Source organism: Sminthopsis crassicaudata, chromosome 5 (genome assembly GCF_048593235.1).
Source record: "Sminthopsis crassicaudata isolate SCR6 chromosome 5, ASM4859323v1, whole genome shotgun sequence".
NCBI classification, from domain to species: Eukaryota; Metazoa; Chordata; class Mammalia; order Dasyuromorphia; family Dasyuridae; genus Sminthopsis; species Sminthopsis crassicaudata.
In genome coordinates, this window is record NC_133621.1 from 15,227,940 (window position 1) to 15,250,164 (window position 22,225).

A 22,225-nucleotide genomic window follows, 5' to 3' on the forward strand; every position below is an offset into this window, starting at 1 on the left:
GGGTATTTTAACAAAGAACATGATTTCTCTCTTTCTTCTTTTTATTTTTTTTCTTTTCTTTTTCTCTTTTCTCTTTTCTTTTTTCCTTTTTTTTTTTTTTTCCCCCAAATAGCAAATATTTTGGTAAATGAAAGGCAGGCAGTGTGATGAGGGCTTCTGTCCTGCGATTTCTACCTCTCTCTCAGGAGGTAGTTAGGAGAAAGTTTCAGTGGCAGAGAGCTCACTGGCCGATACACTCTAGCTATCTCCTTTGCACCAGCGGGCCCTCACTGGCCAGGTATTCCGCTGACCCTGGGGCTCGCTGCAGACCCCGAGCCTCAGAGTCTGGGGGGGAAAGAGGCAAAGAGAAAGGACGAGCTCACCATTTGGTACAAACCAGCTCACGAGAACTTACAATAGAAAGTTTATTTTTTGTTTCCAGTCAGGGTTTTTTTTTTCTTTAAAAACAAATAATAATAATAATAATTAAAAAAAAAAGAGCTTATCACAGTTTGCTTTAAACAGCCAGACTTGGACTATATTTGTAACTTTGTTCACAAAAACAGACACCACTGAAGCTGCGCGTATAAGAAGCCACTTTTTTTTTTAGGAGTTCGTGCAAAGAGTTGTACAAAGGCACAGCAAAACAGACACTGCTTCGAGTCACACTTGCCGTCACAGATTCACTATTCACTACACGTTGATAAGAAGTTAACTTGTATCTCATCAAGTCATCTCTACAACAGCATTAGTTAGTTACACAGGGAATATAGGTAGTTAGAATAAAAATATTTTTAACAGCTTGGAGCTATTGAGACAGGGACACTTCCACGCACATGCACAGTTAAAGAGACGGATCGAGTGCAACACACGACATTGGCACTAAACAAGGTTGGGGGGGGGGGGGAAGGAGGAGAGTCTCTCTCTCTCTCTCTTTTTTTTTTTTTGTTTTGTTCTTTTTTCTCTTTTTTACAGTTACTTCAAGTAACACAGCTCGCTTTATATAAATAAGTTAAAACATCTATTTTTTTTTTTCAAGACAAAGCCATTCAGGACAAAGAAATATACAGAAAGCAGATCTACTTATACACTTAAACAGGCGATATAATAATGCTCATAAACAGGCTCATGATTAAAAGGTGGGTGCGGGGGGGGTGACAAGGACAGGATTTCTTCACAGAAGTAACACGAGGAAGTTTCAGAAAGTCACCTTTAGTACTGACACTAGGCGCAGGTTCCACTAATACTGCTCAGTACTTTTAAACTCTCGGATAATTAGGGGCGAAAAGCCCCTCCCGCCGCGGCCATACTCATACTTTTAAGCTTATTATCTTTTTTCCATTTCATTCTCCGGTTTTGGAACCAGATCTTAATTTGTCTCTCTGAGAGGCAAAGAGCATGTGCTATTTCAATCCTTCTTCTGCGGGTCAGGTATCTATTGAAGTGGAATTCCTTTTCCAGCTCCAGGGTCTGGTAGCGGGTGTATGCAGTCCGAGCCCTTTTGCCTTCTGGTCCTCCTATGTTGTCTGCAACAAAAAAGTCACTGATTTTAAAACTCCGCAGCGATTTGCCCGAAGGTCCTGAGCAGCCCACGAGAGCCACGGGACCGTTAGACTCTGGACGATTGTTATTTTGCAGTGGCTGGGGGGGGGGGGGGAACACGCTCAACAAGTCCTCTCTCCACTTCTCTCTTGCCCCCCCTCCCCGCCCGCCCCCCCAATTTCCTCTCCCTTTCCTTTCTGGAGAGAAAACAATACGGTTTGGCGACGGGCGAACAATCAGCAGATGTAAAGCTTGGAGCTGTGGCTTTTTTTTTCCCCCTCTGCTGCCTGCTTTCTGCCTCCCCACCCCAGGAAGCTTAGTCTCCCAGAGGCACAACCCTCCCAGCTTTCCTACGCTTCACTTTTACGATGCCCTAAAAGCCCCCTAATAATGGCCATTTTACGATACCAAAAGTGGCCGCCGGGTCATCCTTCCTCAAAGTTCCAGGGAAGAATGAACACCCCCGCCCCAGCCTGCCCTCTGTTCCACCGTTCACGCCCGGGCTTCTTTCTTTTTCCCCCATTTATGCCTACTCTCCGCTTCCCCCCCCAACTTCATAACCCTGCGAGCTCTTGCCCTTATTATTTTCTAAACTCCTTTTTTTGGGGGGGATATAATTAGTAACGCTGTTTCCCCAGGATAGCCCTGCTAATAAATTATCCGCCGTGTCAAGCACCTATTCACTTCCCCCATTCCCAATATCTACCTCTGTGCCCCCTCAGCTGTTTGAGTTGGGAGTGAGGAAGAAAGGTTGCGGATTTCTTTCGGCTCCCCCTTTTCCCCTCGCCTTGCCTCTTTCCCTCCTTCTTGCTTTTTCGTCTTTCTTTTACGCCTTAACTTGTCTCGTAAAGCGGCCATTTGATTTATCCCATTTCCAAGCACGGTGGAACTGAGCGAACTAGATATACACGAGAGAGACAGAGGGAGATTCAGGCGAGAAGGAGAGGGAGAGGAAAGAGAGCCACAGACAGGAGGAGAATGGCAGAAAGAAAAGCTAGGCAGGGAGAGGGGAAGAAAGACAGGCAGTGAAGGACAGAGCTCGTGGTAATCGCGGCCAGAGAGAGAGAGAGAGAGAGAGAGAGAGAGAGAGAGAGAGAGAGAGAGAGAGGAGAGAGCGCCCAAGGTTAGCTTTACCATGACTTATGTGCAGCTTCCTCATCCAGGGGTAAATCTGAGGCTGGGCTGGCTGGGCTGGACTTTGCTCGCTCTGGGCACTCGCCTGCTCGCTGCTCGCTGGGGTGTCATCCTCAGTCCCAGACGAGGTGCCAACCCCCTCTCTGCTTATGTGAGTGCTGCTGGAATTGGACGAAGTGCTCGTGGAGTTAGCTAGCGAGTTTTTCACCCCGTGATGACTCTCGCTGACAGGCGAAGCGGCCACGGCGGTGCAGGGCAGAGGGTCAGGTGGAGGCGAGTGAGACGACGTGGCAGGTTGGTTATACCTGGGCTCCGTGGACGCCGAGGTGGCATTGGCGGGGTAACTGCGGGCTCTCTCATTGGCACCAAAGTGGCTGGAAGCTGAGCGCCCGACGCTGAGATCCATGCCATTGTAACCATAGCCGTACCTGCTGGGATGCATGCTCGCTGAATCCCTGTATTGCTCGCTCACGGAACTGTGATCTCCATAATTATGTAACTGGTAGTCCGGGCCATTTGGATAGCGACCGCAAAATGAGTTTACAAAATAAGAGCTCATTTGTTTTTTGATATGTGTGCTTGATTTGTGGCTCTTGGTCGTTTTGTGCGTCTATAGCACCCTTGCACAATTTATGATGAATTATGGAAATGACTGGGACATGTACTTGGTTCCCTCCTACGTAGGCACCCAAATATGGGGTACGACTTCAAATCACGTGCTTTTGTTGTCCAGTCGTAAATCCTGCCTGATGACCTCTAGAGGTAAACTCGTGCACTAATGGGGGAGTTGGGTGGATGCTGGAGGCTCGGCGCGCGCGCCCCGGGCGCGTTCCCGCCACCAGCTCCCGGCTTTCAGTCGGACTCTTGCGCCACCCTCTGGAGACAAGCTAGATCTTCACCCTGCCGACCAGGGGCTGCAGGGCTGGGGTCGAATTGAGGTTACAGCCCATTATAGCAAAATTATTGCATTTCCCTCGCCGTTCCATTAGTATGTACCAATTGTGAGGGCTATCAGCTGCAGATCACCAAACTAACGATAATGCAAAAGACTGGGGAAAATTGTTTACTTTGATTATTTCGCATCCACTTGTTTTTCTTTTTCCTTTCTTCCCCTCTAATTGTTGGTGTGGGTTGCCTTTTTTGTTTTTCTAGTTCGGGTTTTTTTCTTTTTCTTTTTGGTCCCGCTGTCAGGTCAGAATTCTGCAAAACACCCAAATCACCTTATTTCTTTAGGGTGATGTACACTGACCCAATTGGAGAAATAAATCTCTCCTCCCCCCCTTCAGCAGCTGCAATCACAGCCCTCTTTTCTGCAGGCGCATAAGGGACTCTACCCTGCCGATTTTAAATGACAAACATCTAGCAAAGATAGCTTTTGTGTTGTAGTTTTCCAAGGCGAGGTCAAATTCCGTACAATCTTATGGTCCCCGCCGAATTATTTTTTTCCCCACAAATAAATATGATTTTCATAGATAGCTATTCCAATCGCTTTAGAGACAGAGCTCGGAGAAAATCTTCGTATTCCAGATGCCCGATCCGGCCAGCCCTGAAAGCAAGGGGATTTCTGGCTGCATATCTCTGTGCCCAGGCTTGGTTCCCCGAAAATGCAGAGGCTGTGCTGGGGCGATGCAGAGATAGCTTGATAGACCTGCTTTGGGAGTCCTGCTCTGATGAGAAAAAATTCAAGAAGAGCCAGAATAGAAGCATTTCAGGGCAGCTCGGGCTGTCGCCTTTATTTTCCTGGGCTTCGAATTTCGAAAGTAAATGACAAAGGTAGCAGAGAGATAAGAAACAGTCTGGACCGAGCCCATGAGCCACTTGGAAATGCGGAAAGCTCAGGCCAATGTACCACCTAATTAAAAAAAAAAAATGCCCCCTTCTTACTGACATTAAAGAGAGGGAGGGAGAAGCAACAACAACCCGATCTTCTGGAATTGCAGCTGGGACTACCGTGGTACTGCACCCTCGGAAAGATCGGGCTTCTCCCGAGCCTGCAAAGTTCAGTGCCCCGATTTTCTTGCCTTGCCTGGAAGGTTGCTTTTTTTCCCAGTTATACTTAGCCGATTTCATTTGGGAACATTAGTTTTATAGCTCCTTCTAGTCGACTCTTTGTTTCCTGAAAGTTCTTCCATTGCCCGTTTCTGCCCGAGGCGAAATGACTCTTAGAGGTCTTTTTGGGGGGAGGGGGTGCGGGGGGACCCCAACTGTCTTTTCCCTTCTTTGTTCAGCAGATTTATTGGTTTATGTCTTGTTGCATTGTTGCTTACTACCGTAAAACTTTTTGTAGATCCCGCTGGATAGCCAGCTCCCAAACACCGTAGGGAGGAGACGACCCCGACCGTAAATGGCTTCTCAAAGGGTTGAAACGCCGGCTTGGTGCTTTTCCCCCTCCAAATTAGCTCACAGTTCAGATGCTAAACCATGCACCTATTCGCTTCTGGAAGCGAATCGCAGCTACTAGAGCAGACACTCGGACGATCCGAGATGCCCAACAGAAAACAGGGTCCCTTCTAGGGGTGGGGTCCCTGGTTAACTGACTTTACACGAGAAGGGAAAGGGGAGCTATGTACACAATAGACTTCTAAATGACTCCTATTTTTTTTTCTCTTAAGAAACACACAGTTGATTGCAAATATATAGCCTCTCCTCCAGCTTTAGAAATAACAGACTGTGATTACTTAGGGCAGCAATAGTGTTGGCAGAAGGAGAACACAAGGGGGGAAAGCCGCTAAGAAAGGGGAAGGCCTGGGAACTTTGCTGATGCATTCGTTATTCTACTCCCCCTGCCTTTTCCTCTGTTTCTTCGCTGCTGGGCTGTGTGGAATTTATGAGTTTGTTCTCTTTTTTCCATTTCATTCTCCTGTTTTGGAACCATATTTTGATCTGGCGTTCTGTGAGACAGAGCGCGTTGGCGATCTCAATCCGGCGCCTTCGCGTCAGGTAGCGATTAAAATGGAACTCCTTTTCCAATTCGAGGGTTTGATATCTCGTGTAAGTTTGCCTTCCCCTTCGGCCGTGGGTGCCGTACACGGTACCTGGGAGAAAGAAACATGAAGGGAATTGCCTTGAAAAAAAGATCGAGGGTTTCAGAAAGAAAGAACAAGACATGCTCTAAGCTAGCCCCCTCTAGTCTCTCCTAGAAGGGCAAGCACACCGGGGTATTTCTGCCTTGGCTAATTCTGCAGTAATCAAGGAGCCTAAACAGCTCAGTGTAATTTATCCTGGCTGGTTTGGGTCTTCTCCCTTACAATTATTGCTCTGTGTTTTTGATATCTACGAAGGAATGATTGGGGACTGGAGAGGGAGCCATACTAACCTCTCTCTATAGAGAGAGAGGCAGACAATCATGTGTTTGTGCCTGGGTGTGAGTGTGCACAAACATCTGTGGAGGTATCAGTGAAAGCAAGTCATCATAGGGCAGCCAAATTGTAAGTAATAAAAATCCTCAGCTCTCACAACTCCTCGGTGATTTTTCCAAAACCACCTTGCACGAAAGAAAATGGAGCATGCCCCCTTTAAAGATAAATGGATTTTTTTTTAAAGGCACAAGACCTAAGTTTCCAAATGTGCTTTAGTCCTGCAGTCTTGCTCTAAAGGACCTTCTGTTAGTGCAACTTCGGGAAAGCAGAGGAAATAAGGGTGGAGAGAGGCTTTCTGGAGTTTCTGGAAATTAATGGCCTTCAAGGCAAATAAGGTCTTTAGGGCATCCTCCACCTTAATTAAGCCCACCTTGCTGAGGAACTGAAGGGTTCCTAGGGTCTCAGAAGTTGTCTATTCAGAGAATAGTTTCTAGAAGAGGGGGAGAGGAAGTAGGAGGGACAAATTCTGAAGCTGGAGAACTGGGTCGTCCAACTGCTTTAGGGTGTCACTAGGAGAGAGAAGATTGGGCATCTCCATTTATCTTTGCATCTCCAGGGCGCATAGGAGAGGGGGGTTTGGTGTGGAGGGAGATTGATCATTAATGATGTGTGTGTAGAATGCTGGTCCACCGTGGCTTGAGAACTTCACACGAGGATGTAGCATGGACACACTCTCTCTCTCTCTCTCTCTCTCTCTCTCTCTCTCTCTCTCTCTCTCTCTCTCTCTCTCTCTCTCTCTCTCTCTCCCTCCCTCCCTTTCAGATTGTCCATGTTATAGATCCCAAATAACTTGGCAATGTGGCAGCCCCTCATCACTCCCCAAAGGTGTCACGTTACATGGAGAAAAGAGCCCTGCCTTCCTATAACCTAGTTTCCACATTGAATTTTTTTCCCTTTCTTTTTTTTAATCTCAAAGAAAACTTTTTCTTTCTTATTTCTTTTATTTCTTTCTATTATCTGCTCTCTCTCTCTCTCTCTCTCTCTCTCTCTCTCTCTCTCTCTCTCTCTCTCTCTCTCTCTCTCTCTCTTCCCTTCCTCCCTTCTTTTCTTTCTTTGGTGGAGGTGGGGTTAGAGGGGGAATTGCATGCCAATGACTTACCAGCACAGGAATTCATCCGCTGCATCCAGGGATAAACAGGACTCGTGTACTTCCGGTCGCTGCCTTCGTCATTTAAGATTTTGCCCTGCACGCTGCTTTCGGATTTGTATTGTTGCTCGGGAGAAAAGTGCAGATACTCCCCGTGGCCCCTCTGTTTGCCACTGCCCGAGGGAGAGGCGCTACTCAGGTCCTTGTCTGAGTAGAAACAAGAGGTGCCGTACTCATAGGACGCTCGATTGCAAGCAATGACCGTGTTGGACTGTTGGTAGAAACAAGGTGAGGTGTATGTCTTGTCCTGGAGGCTCGATGCCCCATAAGAAGCGGGGAAATGCCTCAGAGCGTCATAGCCAGCTGGGTAGAGGGGGATTTGCCCGAGGAAGGAGTCCTGTCCATTAGGCAGGCTCCCAGGGAAAGTGGGATTCACAAAATAGGAACTCATTTGCGCTCCCCTCTGCAGGACCGTGATTTGTTGTGTATTAGTACATCTGGCTATAACTATTAGTAGTCATCGAACTGGTTTGTTTCTGGATGGCCGAGCGCCAAAAGCGACAGCAGCAAATAGCACCAGCTGACGGCGCGGCGGCCAATGGGAGCGAGCCGTGGAGCCCGCTCCCCGGGGACCCGCGGCGACCGAGCCAGCAAAGTTACAAACAACCCCCAGCCCGCACACCCGGCAGATTAATGGGCACGCACAGCCAGCCTGCCCGCCCGCCTCTCTTCCCGGAACGCCAGCCGAGGGCGGCCGGGGAGGGGGCCGGCCTCGGCCTCTTTGGCCTCGGGGCCCCCGGGGTTTGAGAGCCCTCCAGCCTCCTAGACTTGGAGGGGAACCTGGACCAGGCCCCTATCTCTCTCTCTCTCCCTCTCTCCCTCTCCCCCTCCCCCTCTCTCTCTCTCTCTCTCTCTCTCTCTCTCTCTCTCTCTCTCTCTCTCTCTCTCTGTTTCTCTTAAGTAACTGGAACACACACATCTTCAGCCGAGAGGGGCCGTGACAACACAGATTTCCCCCCACTCCATATCTCTTTCCATTTCCCCCTCCCGCCCAAACACGGCTCCGAAACTGCAGAAAGGGACCCTTTCGTCTATTTAGGCTCCGCCAGGGGGAGGCCGAGGTCAGGGGGTCCTTCCCCTTACCTCTCCTTCACCTCCCACCCGTGGGCGCTGGAGTCCCACCGCACGCTCTAGGGGAGGGGCAAAGCTCAAAGAAGGCCTCCTGCCTCTCTTCTGCTTACTGAAACTTGGGAAGCAGAGGGGTCACCCCTTCCTCTCCCATTGACCCTAAAAGAGGCCTGCGGACAACTCGTCCGGACGAGCCTTGTAAAAGAGGGAAAGGGACGGAAGGCAAATTTGCACTCTGCTTGACCAGAGAGTCAGGCACAGACACTGTCCTAAATGGTTCTGATCCCCTTTTCCTGCCGCAAGCCGCTTCATTCCATTCAAAAAAAAAAAAAAAAAAATACTAAGTACCTCTCTTGTCCCGACACAGGGACCTTCCCATGAATGCTGCGGTCCCAAACACCTGGGCCACAGCGACCCAGAAATCCCCACTCTCATCTCCCCAGACTAATTCCCGAAAGAGCGATCCCGAATCCAGCCATTTTCTCCCGAGAGCAGAAGGAGATTGCTAACTAACTAACTAACCAAATAGGCGACTTGTAAAGGTTTAGGGGCACCCGAAGCCATCAAGGGTCTCCCCTAGCCCTCACGGCCTTCCTAATCCCTCAGAATGTTCCCGTTTCCTTTTCCCTCAGATCATCGCTGCTGTTTACACACTGAAATCGAAATCCAGAGAGACGTGTTTACCTTATTAAAAAGACTTCTCTATTGAACTAGGCGGTGGGCCAATACTCAAAGAGGCCAGGCAGCTCTGGCCCTGTTTGCAATCCGGAGGACTAAATGATCGAACCCTGGCTTTCAGAACATTTGAATGAACTGATACATCTATAAAGGTCGAAATCTGTGCCCTGGGAGGGCTAGCCCAGCCCCAAATCTGACGAGCTCATGTCCTGGGTAGAGTTCTGGTAGTTAGCCCCAGAAATTCTGGGTATCTAACTCCTTGCGTGCCCCAGACAGCGAATAAATGAATGCTTCTAACCAGGCTGACTTTCCAAGAGGTGCTTCCTCTAGATCTTTGACTTCCCTGCAGATGTATCCATCTCTTTAAAAAAAAAAAAAAAAAAAAATCCAACAACAACCAACAACAAAAAAAAAAAAGCAATAGCGTCCCAGTGGCATTTTTATGGTGCTGTTTGTAAAGCCTTCTGGATTAGCTCTAAAACCCTGAATTCTATGGTGGCTGGAGAAAGTCTATTTATACCATCTTGCTGCATTTCCGGAGGCTGCTTATAAGATCAGTAAAACCCTAGCGAATGTATGCAACTCTCAGCAATATCCTGGTGGTGTCAGCGATATCAGTGGCAGTAGCAATTACCTTCAGTGATCAAGCAGGAACTTTGTTAATCTTTCTGTCTCCCCTCCATTTTCCTAGCTCTCTTTTCACCCTCCTAATCTGGAGAGATCTGGTGGGTACATATATATGTTTACAAACACCCGTAAGTTGTTTGTATATGTACATACATAATTTATATACATACATATATATACATATTATTTGTATACCTACATATATATGTATATATAGATATATAGATATAGATATAGATAGATATAGATATAGATATAGATATAGATATAGATATAGATATAGATATAGAAATAGATTGTGTGCAGACGCATTTTATTTTTTTATGGGACGTAGCAAAAGTCCTCGTGCCTATTTCCAGAACAAAACCTCTCCCTGGAAAGTTACACCAAAATAAATAGGGGCTGGGATGGAGCAACCAAAATAGGATCTTTCCCCTCACATATTTCAGAATGGAGGCCAAATGAAAACAATGGGCAGAGATAAAGAATCTGTGCTTTAAAAGTCCGTGGGAGAAAGTCCTGATTTGAGGTAGGGTGTTTGCAGTGAAAGCTTTAAATAAGGTATTTGTTGGAATATTGTGCAAACCAGAGGCGCGGGGCTGACCTGCCTATCTCTGTAAACATTTCCATTTTATACATGCCTTTTCAATCCCCCCAGCACCCTCAACTCCTCGGGGTGAGGGTTGGGATTTGGGGTGAGTTGTCATTGTTTTCGTGTTTTGGCCTAAATTCTCGATATGATTTTCCCCAGACCAAGTGAAATTCTTATTTCTCAGGGTAAAAGGGAAAGACGTTATGTCCTTGTTTCCGTTGTGACTAATCCGGAAAAAAAATTTTTTTTTAATACCATAACTAAAACCAAATTGAAACCCAGCGTATTCTAGAAGGCTGATGTGTGATAGGTTGGCAGCCGACCAATTTGTTTCTCCATCCAGCTTTAGGTGTTTTTCATGAATCAAAACCAACACACACGCGCACCAGGAAACTGGTGTAACCCACACAACAAGCAAGCGGGCTAGACCACAGCACGAGGCAGACCCCAGGGGCTCCCTCCGAGGCCAGACGCCTCCCCGGGCTACCTCTCAACTCTCGCAAAGCAATTGAGGGAAGACGGAGAGAAAGGCCACTTACCTCGAAAATGCCCTTCAAAAGGGGAGAGGCTATCCCTGGGATCTGCCCGGGGCTCCAAGAACCCCAGACTCTGCCCGCTATTCCTCGGTCTCGCCCGATGAAATAGTGTCAACTCCAGCAAGTCCACAGTCAGGCAGGGCCACGGCCACGCCACGCAGTCTCCTTCCCATCAATAGGATCAATAAGTCAGAGGCTGCTCATCACACAGGTGCGGGGCCCAACTGGACCCGACTATTCCAGACAAACCCCAATTTCTCTAGCCACCGACACCAGATACGTCTCTTCCGCAGCTCAGACCCGACCCTGGGCCGCCCACGAGCCCCGGAGCTTGTTCTCAGACTCCAAGATCCAAACGATGTTGGCTACCCAACCCCACCCCCCTCCCAGAACCATTGTTTGGATTCCACGGGCCTGAGGGACCTCAGTTTGGGGGAGGAGGCAGCCATGCTATTCACAATCAGTCCTCTCCAGGCTATGCAACCGGTTTCCAGAAATGTGTAGTTAGGGGTGGGGGTAGGGGTGTCCAGGCCATCCACGGGCCCGCAGAGAAGCAACTGGGGTGGGACGTGATCCAGAAATGACCAGGTGCCCACCACCTCTCTCACTAGGCCCATCCTCCCTCCCCCCCTCCATTCCCTCACTCCAATAATTCCTCCAAGGGGAAGTGAGAAGCCACTCTCGCCAAGGCTCGGCTTCCCCTTGGCCGGGGACGCTCGCCGCTACTGCTTTTGGCCACAGCGTGGCAGCACTGAGCCCCAAGCGAGTCACCATAAATAATCGCACCCCCCTTGCTGCAGTTGCAGGGGAGCAGACACCGCAGTGCCATGCAAATACAATTCTTTAGCAGCCGACAGAGCACAAACAACGCCGGTGTTAACATTAGGAGTGCGCGCGGCTCCTTCTGAATTACGGTAATGAATACCAAGATAATCCCGGAGCCCCGGCCCCCTGCACCGCTGCGGGCTGAGGACTTTGCCTCTCCTCGCCTCCGCAGCTCGCAGACCGGAGGGCGCCCTGGACCACTGAAACACGCGTGCGGATGCCAAATCGCTTACGAAAACATAGCCCTCTCAGCCCTCCCCAGGTCTCGATCTGTTTGCCTTTTGCCTGTGAACCCTACACACACACACACACACACACACACACACACACACACACACACACCCCTTTTCCTTTTCCTTTTTTCTTTTTTTTTTTTTTTTTAACATAATCTCTTCCCCTTACAGTCAAGTACAAGTCCTCGGTCCTAAACTAAAAGAAATTCGCTTAGGATTCCAAAGGAATAGCGAGCTTCCAGATGTACACAAACACCCAGAGATATATACGAAGGTGGACACACAGTCACTCAACAACAGCCGTGGCCCCCCAATGTCCACGCTGCAGTATCTGCTCCAAAGCCCCCAAACCTCTCTTGGCCACGGTACAAAGCGAACCATTCTAAGGGAACCATCTCCACCAGCAGCGAAACTTCAGCCAATTAACACGTAAGCCTAGTCAACCAACTCCCCCAAATTCCACCAACAAATCCATTTCCTCTATTCTCCCATTTCAGACCTCTCTCCTGGAAATCCCGTACCAAACGAGAAGCTGCTCATTGCAAGAGGGTTCTCTCAATTTGTAAGTGTCTCTCTTTTATTACTTTTACCTTGGCAAACTGAATTCCCCCCAAATGAAGGGAAAACTCGCACCCAAATAAAAACCGGCCCATTTAATTGTTTTTCCCCCTTTTTTTCCCTCCCCTTCCTTTGCCGGAAATAGGTTCCTTCGTTGTTTGGGGGGAGGGGGTAGGAGAGGGAAGGCGGGAATCCGAATTAAAATGAATCACCAGCACCAGAACAGGATTTTTTTTTTTTTTTAATCCTCTATGGGAGAAAAGCCCGCAAGCCCAAAACGTGGGTCCCTGCGAAAAATCGCAAACCTCTTGTTCAAGGGACAAACCGTGGTAGTTTGAGTGGCCGAAGGCAAAGGCTTCAGCTCTTGCTGCTCTGGCAGTGCCAGGATTCTGAGCCCTGTCCATGGCCAACCAGATGCGCAATCTAGTAGAACTAATCTGTGTGGGTCCAGATGTGTGGGACATATATAATATATAAGGCAGATATGCATCCCCACTCGTCCACAGAAACGTGTAGGGATCTGTGTGTGGACGTCTCCGTGGGTATGGATGTCTGTCTCCACATCTGTGTCCATTTATATTCTCCGAAATCCCTCCCGCCAGGGTCAGCTCGAGGGCTGCTAGGCTACCTCTCCGCGTCTCACCTTTAGATTCTGGCTTACAGGAAGGAACTCCAGTCAGTCTGACAGCTGTCGCTTTGCTTGCTGCTCGGGAGACGAATCGCCCTCCTTTTGGTGCCAGAAGAAGCAGGAAATTAGCCAGGTTGCGAGTCGAAAATCGGCCAGTCGGCTGCTTGGATCCAGCGTGCCCCACCTTCCCTTCCCCCCGGGCTCCGGGCAAGGGCCCTGCCGGCAGGTCGGGGCTTGGAGGCGGCCCCTGCATCCCCTCCTCCTCCGCTCCCCATCGCCTTCCAAAGGAGCAAACGCTATAGGGACTGAAAAGCCCGAGATCCGAAGCAGGACCGAGCTCAGCAAAAGAATGCAGCTCTATTCTCGCAAGGGAAATTATAAAAAAGTTCATGTTCACGGTTGCCATCCACATGACCGACAGCGGCCAATGGAAACCCCGAACAACTCATAAAGTTGTATTGCAAAGTTGTAAATTTTCATAAACAACAACGGATTTATGGCCTTTTCCTCATCACTGAGAAGAGGCAGGTCTTACAGAGGCGCCATCTTACCAGAAAGGCAGCCCAGGAGTGCTAGGCTGGGCTTTTTGCAGCCCCACTTTGCCCTCGTTTTCTTGGAGGAGCGATCTGACGCTCTCCAGCCAGGAGGAGGCCGCGGCGGAGGCCGCTTGGCAGAGGCAAGCAGAGTCGAGCTCTGGGCCTCTAGGTCAGCCCTGAGCTGCCTTCCTCCCCCTCCCTTCCCTCTCGGCCTGCCTTCAGACTCCTTCTCCCCCTCTCTTCGCCGGCTGCAGCAGAGTTTGAGGGAATTTCGATTTCCTAGGAACCCTTTTCCTTCCCCAGAGCCCCTTGCCGCAACAGCCCCCGGGGTGGGATGAGATGGCCTAGAACGGACTGGGCTAGTCTGGAAACGGACAGGACGGGATGGGGAAAATCACAGTCAACAGCAGGCCCTGCCACGGACAGCTCGGCCATCGAGCCCCATTTTTTTGTCCTGCTTGCGGTCTGGACCCTGCACCTCCAGAGCTGGAATCAGATTCTCGGGGAGGCCCATTCAGCTCGGCTGGACCCGACTTCCGAGTGGGACAGAATCTGGAGCTGAGCCGAGGGACACTTCTGGGAAACAGGGCAAAGCCAACTTGGCGAGGGAACCTCCCTGCCTGCACCCTCCCCCAGGATCCTACCCTGAAAGAGGTGCAGTTTGGGGAGGGGGTCCTCATTTAAAGGACAGGCCCAATATTGACAGATGGAAGTGTCTGTTCGTGTTCACATGTGTCCGTGCACGAACACGTATCCACACACACTTGAAAATAACCCAAACTTGTGTCCTAATATCACATGTCCACGTTGCTCAGGCTATGTTCTCCCTCTTCTCCGCACCCAAACCCCTTTATTTCCCCCAGTGCTTTTTATGGTGTGTGAGCGCGAATAAAGAAACCAAGTCTTATTGTCACCAAGCATATATTTTATTTTTTCTATGTAACATAAACCACATTTGGCGGGGGCGAGACTGGAACAGTCACCTCCACGGAGTTCACACACACACAGTTGGGACGCTCAAGACCTACGTGGACGGCAGAGCCAAAGTTGACGGGAACACGAGGGAACACCAGAGACGGGGTTGGGGACAGAGGCCGAGAGCGAGACTGGGCAGCCTCCACAGGGCGTTAGAGCTGCCCTGCCCGCTTGCCTCGCTATGGGAGTTAGCAACAAAACACCACTCTACAAAGGTATCCCAATGAATGACAGACAGCCTTCCCGAGTCGGGGCAAGGGATTACAAATAAGCTTCAAGACAATATAAATGGCCCCCAAAACTCAATATATACAGGATTTGTTATCGTAGGAAAAGTCAGGGCAGCAATATTAAACACTAGGTGAGGGGCAAGACAGAGCGGGGTGGAGAGGTGAGAAGGGTAAGGAGAAGGTGTATATAAGTACGGGGGACAGGGAATGGTCACTTTCGCCAGAAACTTGGTTCAGAGGATATTGCAGCCCTTGGAAGGCTGGCCAAGCAGAAGCCTAATGGGGTGCCAGTCGAGGGGAAAAGGGTGCCCTCCTTGCCTCCTCCCCAGAAGCGGAGGTATTTTCTTCTGCATTCGGAATGGTCAGACAAGGAGAGGAAAGCCAGTTTGCAGCATATGATTTCATTTAGAATCGCTTTGGAATAAATATATTATTATTATTATTATTATCATTTTCAATTTAAATAGAAGCCAGTGAGCCCTGGTCCCCAGTTCTCTGCCCAAGCTACGAAGAAGCGCTCCAGTCAAGTGGACTAAAAGCTTTTTTGAAAATATTATGCTTTTTTCCCTTTTTTTTCTTTTTTTCCTTTTTCTTTTTTTCTTTACTTTTTCTTTCTTTCTTTCTTTCTTTCTTTCTTTCTTTTTTTTTTTTTTTTTTTTTTTTTTGTCAGTCATCTTTAGCATCTAATCCTTCTCGGATTTCTAAAGTACAGTCTTAATGAAGGAGCTAGGTAGGTGAAGCAAAAAAATAGGTAGTTTGGAAATCAGATAGGTAGTACAGCTCATTGCTGGAGTGTAGTGGTTGTCTAGGTGTGTGTGTATTTATGTAATTGTGTTTTTGTGAGTTGTCAGAACGTCTCCTCCTTCCCCACCTTTGCTCTTATTGCCCTTTCAGGAAGGAAAATGAAAGAGACGGTTCTGAATTGTGAAACGGAAGCCCCCAGAGCTCTGGGATGGCATAATTAGGTAGTTTGGTGGGCGCTTGGACGCCCTTGCCCTTTTCATCAAGGGGATGACCGAGCCCAAGGACTCTGTTAGGTAGTTTCTCTGAGCGCCAGCGCTGTGTACCCGTCGGGATCCCTCGGCCAGGGGTAGGGATAGCAGCCACGGGGCCGAGGGCACCGACTTGGCAGGGGGGCCCGGGCCTGTGCGGGCTCAGGGTAGAGGAACTCAGCTAGGAAACTCCAAGGGACCCAGGGAGGAGCAAGAGGGGCAGGGGAAGGGGAGAGGAAGACATAGACTAGATACCTCGGCCTTCCTGGATACCTCAGCACCGCCAGTCTTAGGAGCTGAGCTAGAAGGGAGGAAGGTTTGGGGGTGGGGTGGGGGTGGGGACTGCCTGGGGAAGGTTTTGTTTTTGTTTTTTTTTTTTCTTTTTCTTTTTTAAAAATAAAACGGATAAGTCTCTTAAAGACGCTTTTCCGACTGTCACGTGCATCCCTCAGACTCCACAGCTCGGCTGGGCGGCTCGGGCTTCTTTCAGCTCCAGCCTCATTCCTCCTCCTCCTCTTCCTCCTCCTCCTCCTCTTCTTCCTCTTCCACTTTCCCAGCCGAAGGGGTGGTCGAGGCGCTCTCGGCGGCGGCCGGGGCGGCAGATCCCTCGTCCTTGTGTTCTTTCTTCCACTTCATCCTCCTGTTCTGGAACCAGATTTTGATCTGCCTCTCGGTGAGGCACAAGGCGTGGGCGATCTCGATGCGCCGCCGCCGGGTCAGGTAGCGGTTGAAATGGAACTCCTTCTCTAGCTCCAGGGTCTGGTAGCGGGTATAGGTCTGGCGGCCCCTCTTGCGATCCGGACCTGCGAACAGTGTCAGGCACGAGAGAACAGCCCCCCTCGAGGGGATTAGCCGGGGAGCCAGAGGACAAGTTCCTTATTTCCCCCAGGCGCCCAGACCTTTTAGCCCCCACCCCCTCTTTCTCTCGCCTCTCCCGCTCGGCTACTCGACCTCCCTCCCCTCCCCCCCACCCCAGCCCCAGCCAGTTCTCCAGTTACTGCTGCCCCCACTTGTCTATGAAGTTGGGGAGGGTGTCTGGATAATAAGAGATTTTTAAAAACAGATCTTTATGGGGGTGGGGGTGGGGTGGGGGAGGAAACATCAAGTCCCTGCCAAACTTTAGAAGGCTTTTTTTTTTTCTTCCAGCCGGCTAAGTTTCCACAATGCCTGTTCTGACAAAGGGAAGTTAGCAATATAGACTGGGGGCAAGTTAGGGGAGTTTATCTGCTTTTCCAGTCGAAGAGGGGCCCAGCAGCAGCTACCCGGAGCCAATGCACATAGCTGACGGTTACTGCTTTGGACGTCTTCTCCGTTCCCTCCTGGACCCACAATCGTGCCCAACTCCCAAAGCAGCTTCCCTGGCCAAGTGGGCATCTCTCCCCAATCCAGCTCGCCTTGGACCCCCCTGTCTTCTTGTCCCCTCCTCAGTACTCCCTGTTCCCCTTCGCCTCTCTCTTTCCCTAAACCTCCTGGAACCTTTCCCCCCAAATCTGCCCGAGCTCCAGGTGGTGAGGACGGGGGAGGGGCGAGAGTGGCTCAGGAGCTCTCCTCTCTCCGTGCAGGAAGAAAAAGAAAAAGAGAGAGGGGGGCGGAAGGAAAAAGAAAAGAAAATGGCGATCGAATACACTTAATGTTAAAAATTCCAAAGCAAACGGAGTTAAATAAATTTACGAGGATAGAACCCATTAATTGGGCAATAAAAAGTTTTATGATACTCATTTACATACAATGCTACGGGCTCTCTACGCAATGGCGCCTCTGCTATAATTAAAACCATGGAGGCTGGCTCTGACAGGAGTCACTTTGGCTCCCCGTTTGCTTGCCTGCCTGGCCTCTGTTCTCCAGCCCTGCCCTGCCCTCTTACCTCCCCCTTCCTGCTTCTCTCTTGTTTGTCCTGTCCCCTTCACTCTCCTGTCCCTTCCTGCCCTGCCCTGTCCTGTCCTTTCCTCCTTTTCTGCCCTGCCTGTGCCCCTCTCCTCCCTGTCCTGTCTCCTCGTTCCCCTCTCCCTTCTTCTGCCTTCTCCTCTGCTTCCCTTCCAGGCTCCCCTGTGCTCCCCTGCCCCAGCCAGAGCTCCCCTGTGCTCCCCTGCCCCAGCCAGAGCTCCCCTGTGCTCCCCTGCCTTAGCCGGTGCTCTCCTGTCCTTCCCCTCCAGGCCAGTGGTCTCCTGCCTGCTCCTCTCCTCTGTCCTGCTCGCCTTGTGTCCGCTGCCCCTACCTGAAGACCTCATCCAAGGGTATATCCGGAAATTGGTGTCTGCCTGGCTGTGCAGGGCGCTCGCCTCGGCTTTCTCACAGCTGCCTTTCGCTAGGTCATTGCAGAGGACCGGGATATTCTGGTCGAAGGACGAGCAGTGCAGGTTGTAGGCGTCTGAGCCCAGGCCGTATCCGGACGAGAAGGGCCCCGGATAAATGGCACTGTTCACATTGTACACGCCGGGCACGGAGGAAGCGAAGGCGCCCGCGCCCGGTCCGTAGCCGCTTCTCTGAGAGTTGGTGGCAAAGGAGCAAGAAGTCGGCTCTGCATTTTGGAACAGAGAAGCCCCCGCCGTATATTTGCTAAAAAGCGCATTCACATAATACGAAGAACTCATAATTTTGACCTGTGATTTGTTGTCCGGCAGGCTCCCGTGTCGGTTTTACGAGGTAGCGTGATATATGGTAACATTACACCCCCAGATTTACACCAAACCCCATTTTCTTTTGGACGGAGCTTGCCTCCAGCACGTGACCGGTCATATGACGGCCTCCGCCAATCTCCTCCTCCATCACAGGTGGTAGAGCTCAGGGTGACTCCAGCCTCCCTCCTAGCATGGCAGAGGAAGAGGCTCAAACGGGGGAGGGATTGTGTGCGCGCTCTGTGCTCGTTGCGCCCTGTGCCCTGCGGAAGCTGTGGGCCCCTGGAGGCCCGGGCGCGCGCGCACCCTCGGGCCCCGGGACTCCCTGCACGCTTGCACCCCTGCTATGGACGGCCACGGGCAGCGGCGAACTTCTCCCCTCCTGAAGCCGAGGCGGTCTCCGAGTCTTTCCCACCCCATTCCCACCAGCCGCCCCTCTTCCTGCTCGCAGACGGCCGTCTCCTGTGGCCCACTTTCTCCTCCCTAACTCTCCAAGCCCCCCTCCCCGAACCCTGGCGGGGCTGGATCTGGATGGGCAAGGTGCCGGCCTGGGGGCCTCGGAGCGGTGACTTTGAGTGCCCCCGTGCACGACCGCTGTCTGTCTGTCGGCTTTATTAATTCATCCTCCCAAATTGCCCGTTACAAGCAGGGTGTCCTCCCGGGGCTTGCCAAGAAGGCACAGTCGCTTCCAGATGCAGTTAAAATTAAATTTTAAAACAAAACAAGTCATCACATTAAACTGGAACCATGTGTCCCAAGTGAAGTAAAAGTTTCAGAGAATCTCTGACTGAGCAATTGTGGCATTAATTTTCCCCCCAAAGGAAGAAATGAAATATCCCTATATTAATGACTCTAATGTGCAAAACGGATTTCCCAAACCCCCTTTTTCCCCGTCTCTCCACTTTGCACCCGACTCATTCTTTGGTCACTGGGGCTACCTTCCTCCAGAAGCCGCCTCTCTGGAAGGGGAGACTACCTTCGTGCCCATCCACCCCCTTTCCATTCCAGTCTAACCCGCTGGCCTGACTGGAGAATTCAGGGTCTCTACGAAGCCAGTTTTAACGTTCCTTTGTTCTACGACCAGGACCCTGCAATACTGGGGCGAGGGAGCCAACACTTACCATAACCCCTTTCACACACTCCAACCTTCTCCCCTCACCTTCCAAGTTAGGCCATTGGCCTCGGGCTCAACAGCCTCAAGGACAAATCGGAAAAGCGAATTGAGTTAAAGAAGGATCCCTTCGGCCACCTCAGCCCCGCTGCCCCCCATTGAATCTGTAAATATGGTCATGTACTGGGACAAGAACACAGGTCTAGAAAACAGAAATTAGAATTGAGGTGAGGGCCAATGTTGTGTCCTTCTCAGGAACTTCAGAGCGCTATCTCTTTAGAGAATCAGTTTAAATCATGAGGAAAGGAATGGAAAGCGTAATATGCAAAGCTTTGCTTTCCCCCTTCTCAGCTGCTTTCCAGACAGTTTTTCCCAAGCCCCTACACAGTCACAAACTCAGGCCAGTGCAATACACACTTACCTTTCCCAGGCTCGGCTGCAAAAGGCCACCTTTATTTCCCCCCATATACCCCCCTCCAGTCAAGCTAAGCAAGCAGCTTCGTCACCCCCCCCCCCAGGCCAGCCTGCCTTCCAACAATGGAAATGCCTCTCCATTGAGGATGTCGGGGCGAGCCCTTCCTCTAAACGGATCGTAAAATGACTTTGCTGCGGCCCTCAGACAGAGGGCCTGGGTCAGGACAGCTTTTACTGCCCGCCTGTATTGCACATCATAAACTGGAGGGAGCACAATAGATTGCCCCGGAAATTCTCCTGCAAATGAGAGTTTGGTTTCTTGGGTACAAAGCGCTGCTCACCACTTGAGATGGTTCCTGGCCGGTGTGTTTGGCTGTACGCTCAATGGGTGTTGACACTCTGGAAAAAAAAATACACAAAAGGCACTGGGTGGATTGGGGCTCAGGAAGGATGGCAGAGCCTAACCACCCCAGAATTCAAAAATTAAGTGAATGTCACTAAATTTTGCTAAAGGAGAACCGTGGCTCATTGGACATTGGGCCCGAAGAGGAGATGGGCTGGTGGGTCTTGGCGCAGAGCTGGGCCCCAGACCCCTTGTCTGGGCACTTAATTGTTCAGAACTAGTGGGTCCAATATCCGGAGATCCCTGTTTATGGCATCTCAGGAAGCCAGCCTCATCCCAAGTAAGAGAGGGAGGGTTGAATGGGGGGAAGAGAAAAAGACCAAATATCCTAAATAGCATCAAATTCTGGTAGGAAATAGAGGCCTGACGACGTTAAGTAAAAGCAAAGGCAACAAGAAGACGATTCAGGAGATCAAAGCGACTGAATTAGGCTGCTTTAGACCAATAAATTGTTCCTCTGGTGACAACAGACTAAGATGCAAGAGAAAGAAGCAGGCTGCCCAGCCCCTGTCTAGACTCAGCCGAGAGCACAGGCGACAGGGTTTGCAGAGATGACATTTCAAACAGACCATGCCCTTTACTGAGGGGCTGGGGAAGCAGGAGCGTGGGATGTGAAGTGGGGAGAAACAGAACGAATTTCAGCCCGCTGTGCCTGGGATATCCACAACTACTGTTTGCAAGCCCCTTCCCCTTGTGGGACAGACGGATTGTTCTCTGCCTGGGTCACCCCGACTGCTGCCCCCAAACCTCTGCAAGTATCTTCCTGGGGGATAGGCCTATAGCTCCGGCCCGAAATGGGGAAATTCAGAGAGGGGAAATATATTGTGTACACGTGTGTATTTGTATGTGTTTATATACACCAACATAACACATATCCATCTCCTTATGTATCCCCTCTCATTTTTTGTGCATTTGAAATCCCCCCCAACCCAGGTTACATTATATTCCAAAGTCAAAAATTCTGTCTAGGTCTGCGGAGGTTCGCCCTTCAACAAGCGCTCTTAGAGTCGCTATAGAAATAAGAATAATAACGTTATTTTGGAGAAATGGTCGCGCACACAGGTGCTCGCATGGCTCTAGATCCACACACCCCTATCCTTACATTTATACAAAGGCAACTCATCGAGTTAGAACGGCGCCATGGATCCAATCACACATCAGACTCGAAAATGATGAGGATCTATTTCATTTGGAGAGAAAAGCCACCAGGAGTTTATAGCTCCTAGCTCTCTTTTCCTGGATGTGTTTATAGCTCCTAGCTCTCTTTTCCTGGATGTGGCTCTGAAGAGCTAGAGCTAGAAATATTGTAATCAATAAAAGTTTTCCGTTTACATCTTAATGCAAACAACGATCTCATATTAGCGTTCACCTCCCCAGCCCCACGCTCTCTGCCAGCTCTGCATTTCTTAATGCCCTTCTCCACGGCGCTTTTTGCCGCTTTTCTTTTCAGTCTCTGCTCCAACTGAGCAAAGACAGTATTTGTTATTTGTAATCCAGGACATCTCAGGACTGGCGGGATTCGGTGATAAACTCATTACAGACGCGTGAAAATTAGCAACGAATTACAGTGAGAGGTGGCTCGGGCCGCAGCCGCCGTCGCCAGGGTGGCGAAGGAAAGCTCGCTTGCCACTACCAGTGGCCGGGCGGCCCGCGCTCTCCAGCCTGGCCGAATCATTCGGAGTTCCAGCGCAGCACTGGCTCCCGAGGCCCTCCTGCCAGTCCGGGGCATGTGTGGGCAGCGGACCCGGGGCTCGGAATCTCTGCTGACACAACCCGGGGTAAGGCAGGCCGCTACTTCCAGGGGGTTTTGCCCAGCGGTTGGCCAAATTCCCGGCTTGGACAATCTGGACACCGCGGTGGCCTTTAGGGCAATAGATCTATGTGGGCTCCTACCATGTATAAATACATAAATACTCGTTTATCTATCTATGTATCTATTACGCATTATGTGTGTGTGCAATACATTTTGTGACACATCAACTATCTATAGAGAAATTGTTCTCCATTTAGTCGCAATGTGTCCATGAGCAAACGCAGATCTGT

The 22,225-nt window shown here is 50.3% G+C and overlaps 3 protein-coding genes and 1 long non-coding RNA gene across 4 annotated transcripts; 1 reads left to right on the top strand and 3 right to left on the bottom strand.

Annotated features, from left to right (window-relative positions):
* Positions 1 to 320: 320 nt before the first annotated feature.
* On the bottom strand, positions 321 to 5,387 carry HOXA5 (homeobox A5). Its single transcript, XM_074272197.1, has 2 exons — positions 2,656 to 5,387; positions 321 to 1,505 (listed from the first exon to the last, which is right to left on the bottom strand). The coding sequence occupies exons 1-2, from the start codon at positions 3,212 to 3,214 to the stop codon at positions 1,255 to 1,257; spliced, it is 810 nt and encodes a 269-aa protein (XP_074128298.1). The 5' UTR covers positions 3,215 to 5,387; the 3' UTR covers positions 321 to 1,254.
* Positions 5,388 to 5,424: 37 nt separating this feature from the next.
* HOXA6 (homeobox A6) lies at positions 5,425 to 7,931 on the bottom strand. Its single transcript, XM_074272198.1, has 2 exons — positions 7,114 to 7,931; positions 5,425 to 5,690 (listed from the first exon to the last, which is right to left on the bottom strand). Exons 1-2 carry the CDS (start codon positions 7,550 to 7,552, stop codon positions 5,425 to 5,427), a joined length of 705 nt encoding a protein of 234 aa, XP_074128299.1. The 5' UTR covers positions 7,553 to 7,931.
* Positions 7,261 to 13,067, top strand: LOC141545182 (uncharacterized). Its single transcript, XR_012482921.1, has 3 exons — positions 7,261 to 7,389; positions 12,218 to 12,282; positions 12,942 to 13,067. It is a non-coding gene; the product is annotated as an uncharacterized LOC141545182 (long non-coding RNA).
* A 1,315-nt stretch (positions 13,068 to 14,382) lies between these two features.
* HOXA7 (homeobox A7) lies at positions 14,383 to 18,423 on the bottom strand. Its single transcript, XM_074272200.1, has 2 exons — positions 17,855 to 18,423; positions 14,383 to 16,442 (listed from the first exon to the last, which is right to left on the bottom strand). The coding sequence occupies exons 1-2, from the start codon at positions 18,228 to 18,230 to the stop codon at positions 16,138 to 16,140; spliced, it is 681 nt and encodes a 226-aa protein (XP_074128301.1). The 5' UTR covers positions 18,231 to 18,423; the 3' UTR covers positions 14,383 to 16,137.
* Positions 18,424 to 22,225: the final 3,802 nt, after the last annotated feature.

Bases quoted from the DNA above. Each gene is read 5' to 3' on its own strand.
- HOXA6 (XM_074272198.1), bottom strand. From the start codon at position 7,552: ATGAGTTCCTATTTTGTGAATCCCACTTTCCCTGGGAGCCTGCCTAAT. The intron at 5,691-7,113 runs GTAAGTCATTGG...TCTTTCTCCCAG, and splicing joins GCGGATGAATTCCTGTGCTG to GTACCGTGTACGGCACCCAC.
- HOXA5 (XM_074272197.1), bottom strand. From the start codon at position 3,214: ATGAGCTCTTATTTTGTAAACTCATTTTGCGGTCGCTATCCAAATGGC. The intron at 1,506-2,655 runs GTAAAGCTAACC...TTTTTGTTGCAG, and splicing joins GAAGCTGCACATAAGTCATG to ACAACATAGGAGGACCAGAA.
- HOXA7 (XM_074272200.1), bottom strand. From the start codon at position 18,230: ATGAGTTCTTCGTATTATGTGAATGCGCTTTTTAGCAAATATACGGCG. The intron at 16,443-17,854 runs GTAGGGGCAGCG...CACTGTTCGCAG, and splicing joins CCCTTGGATGAGGTCTTCAG to GTCCGGATCGCAAGAGGGGC.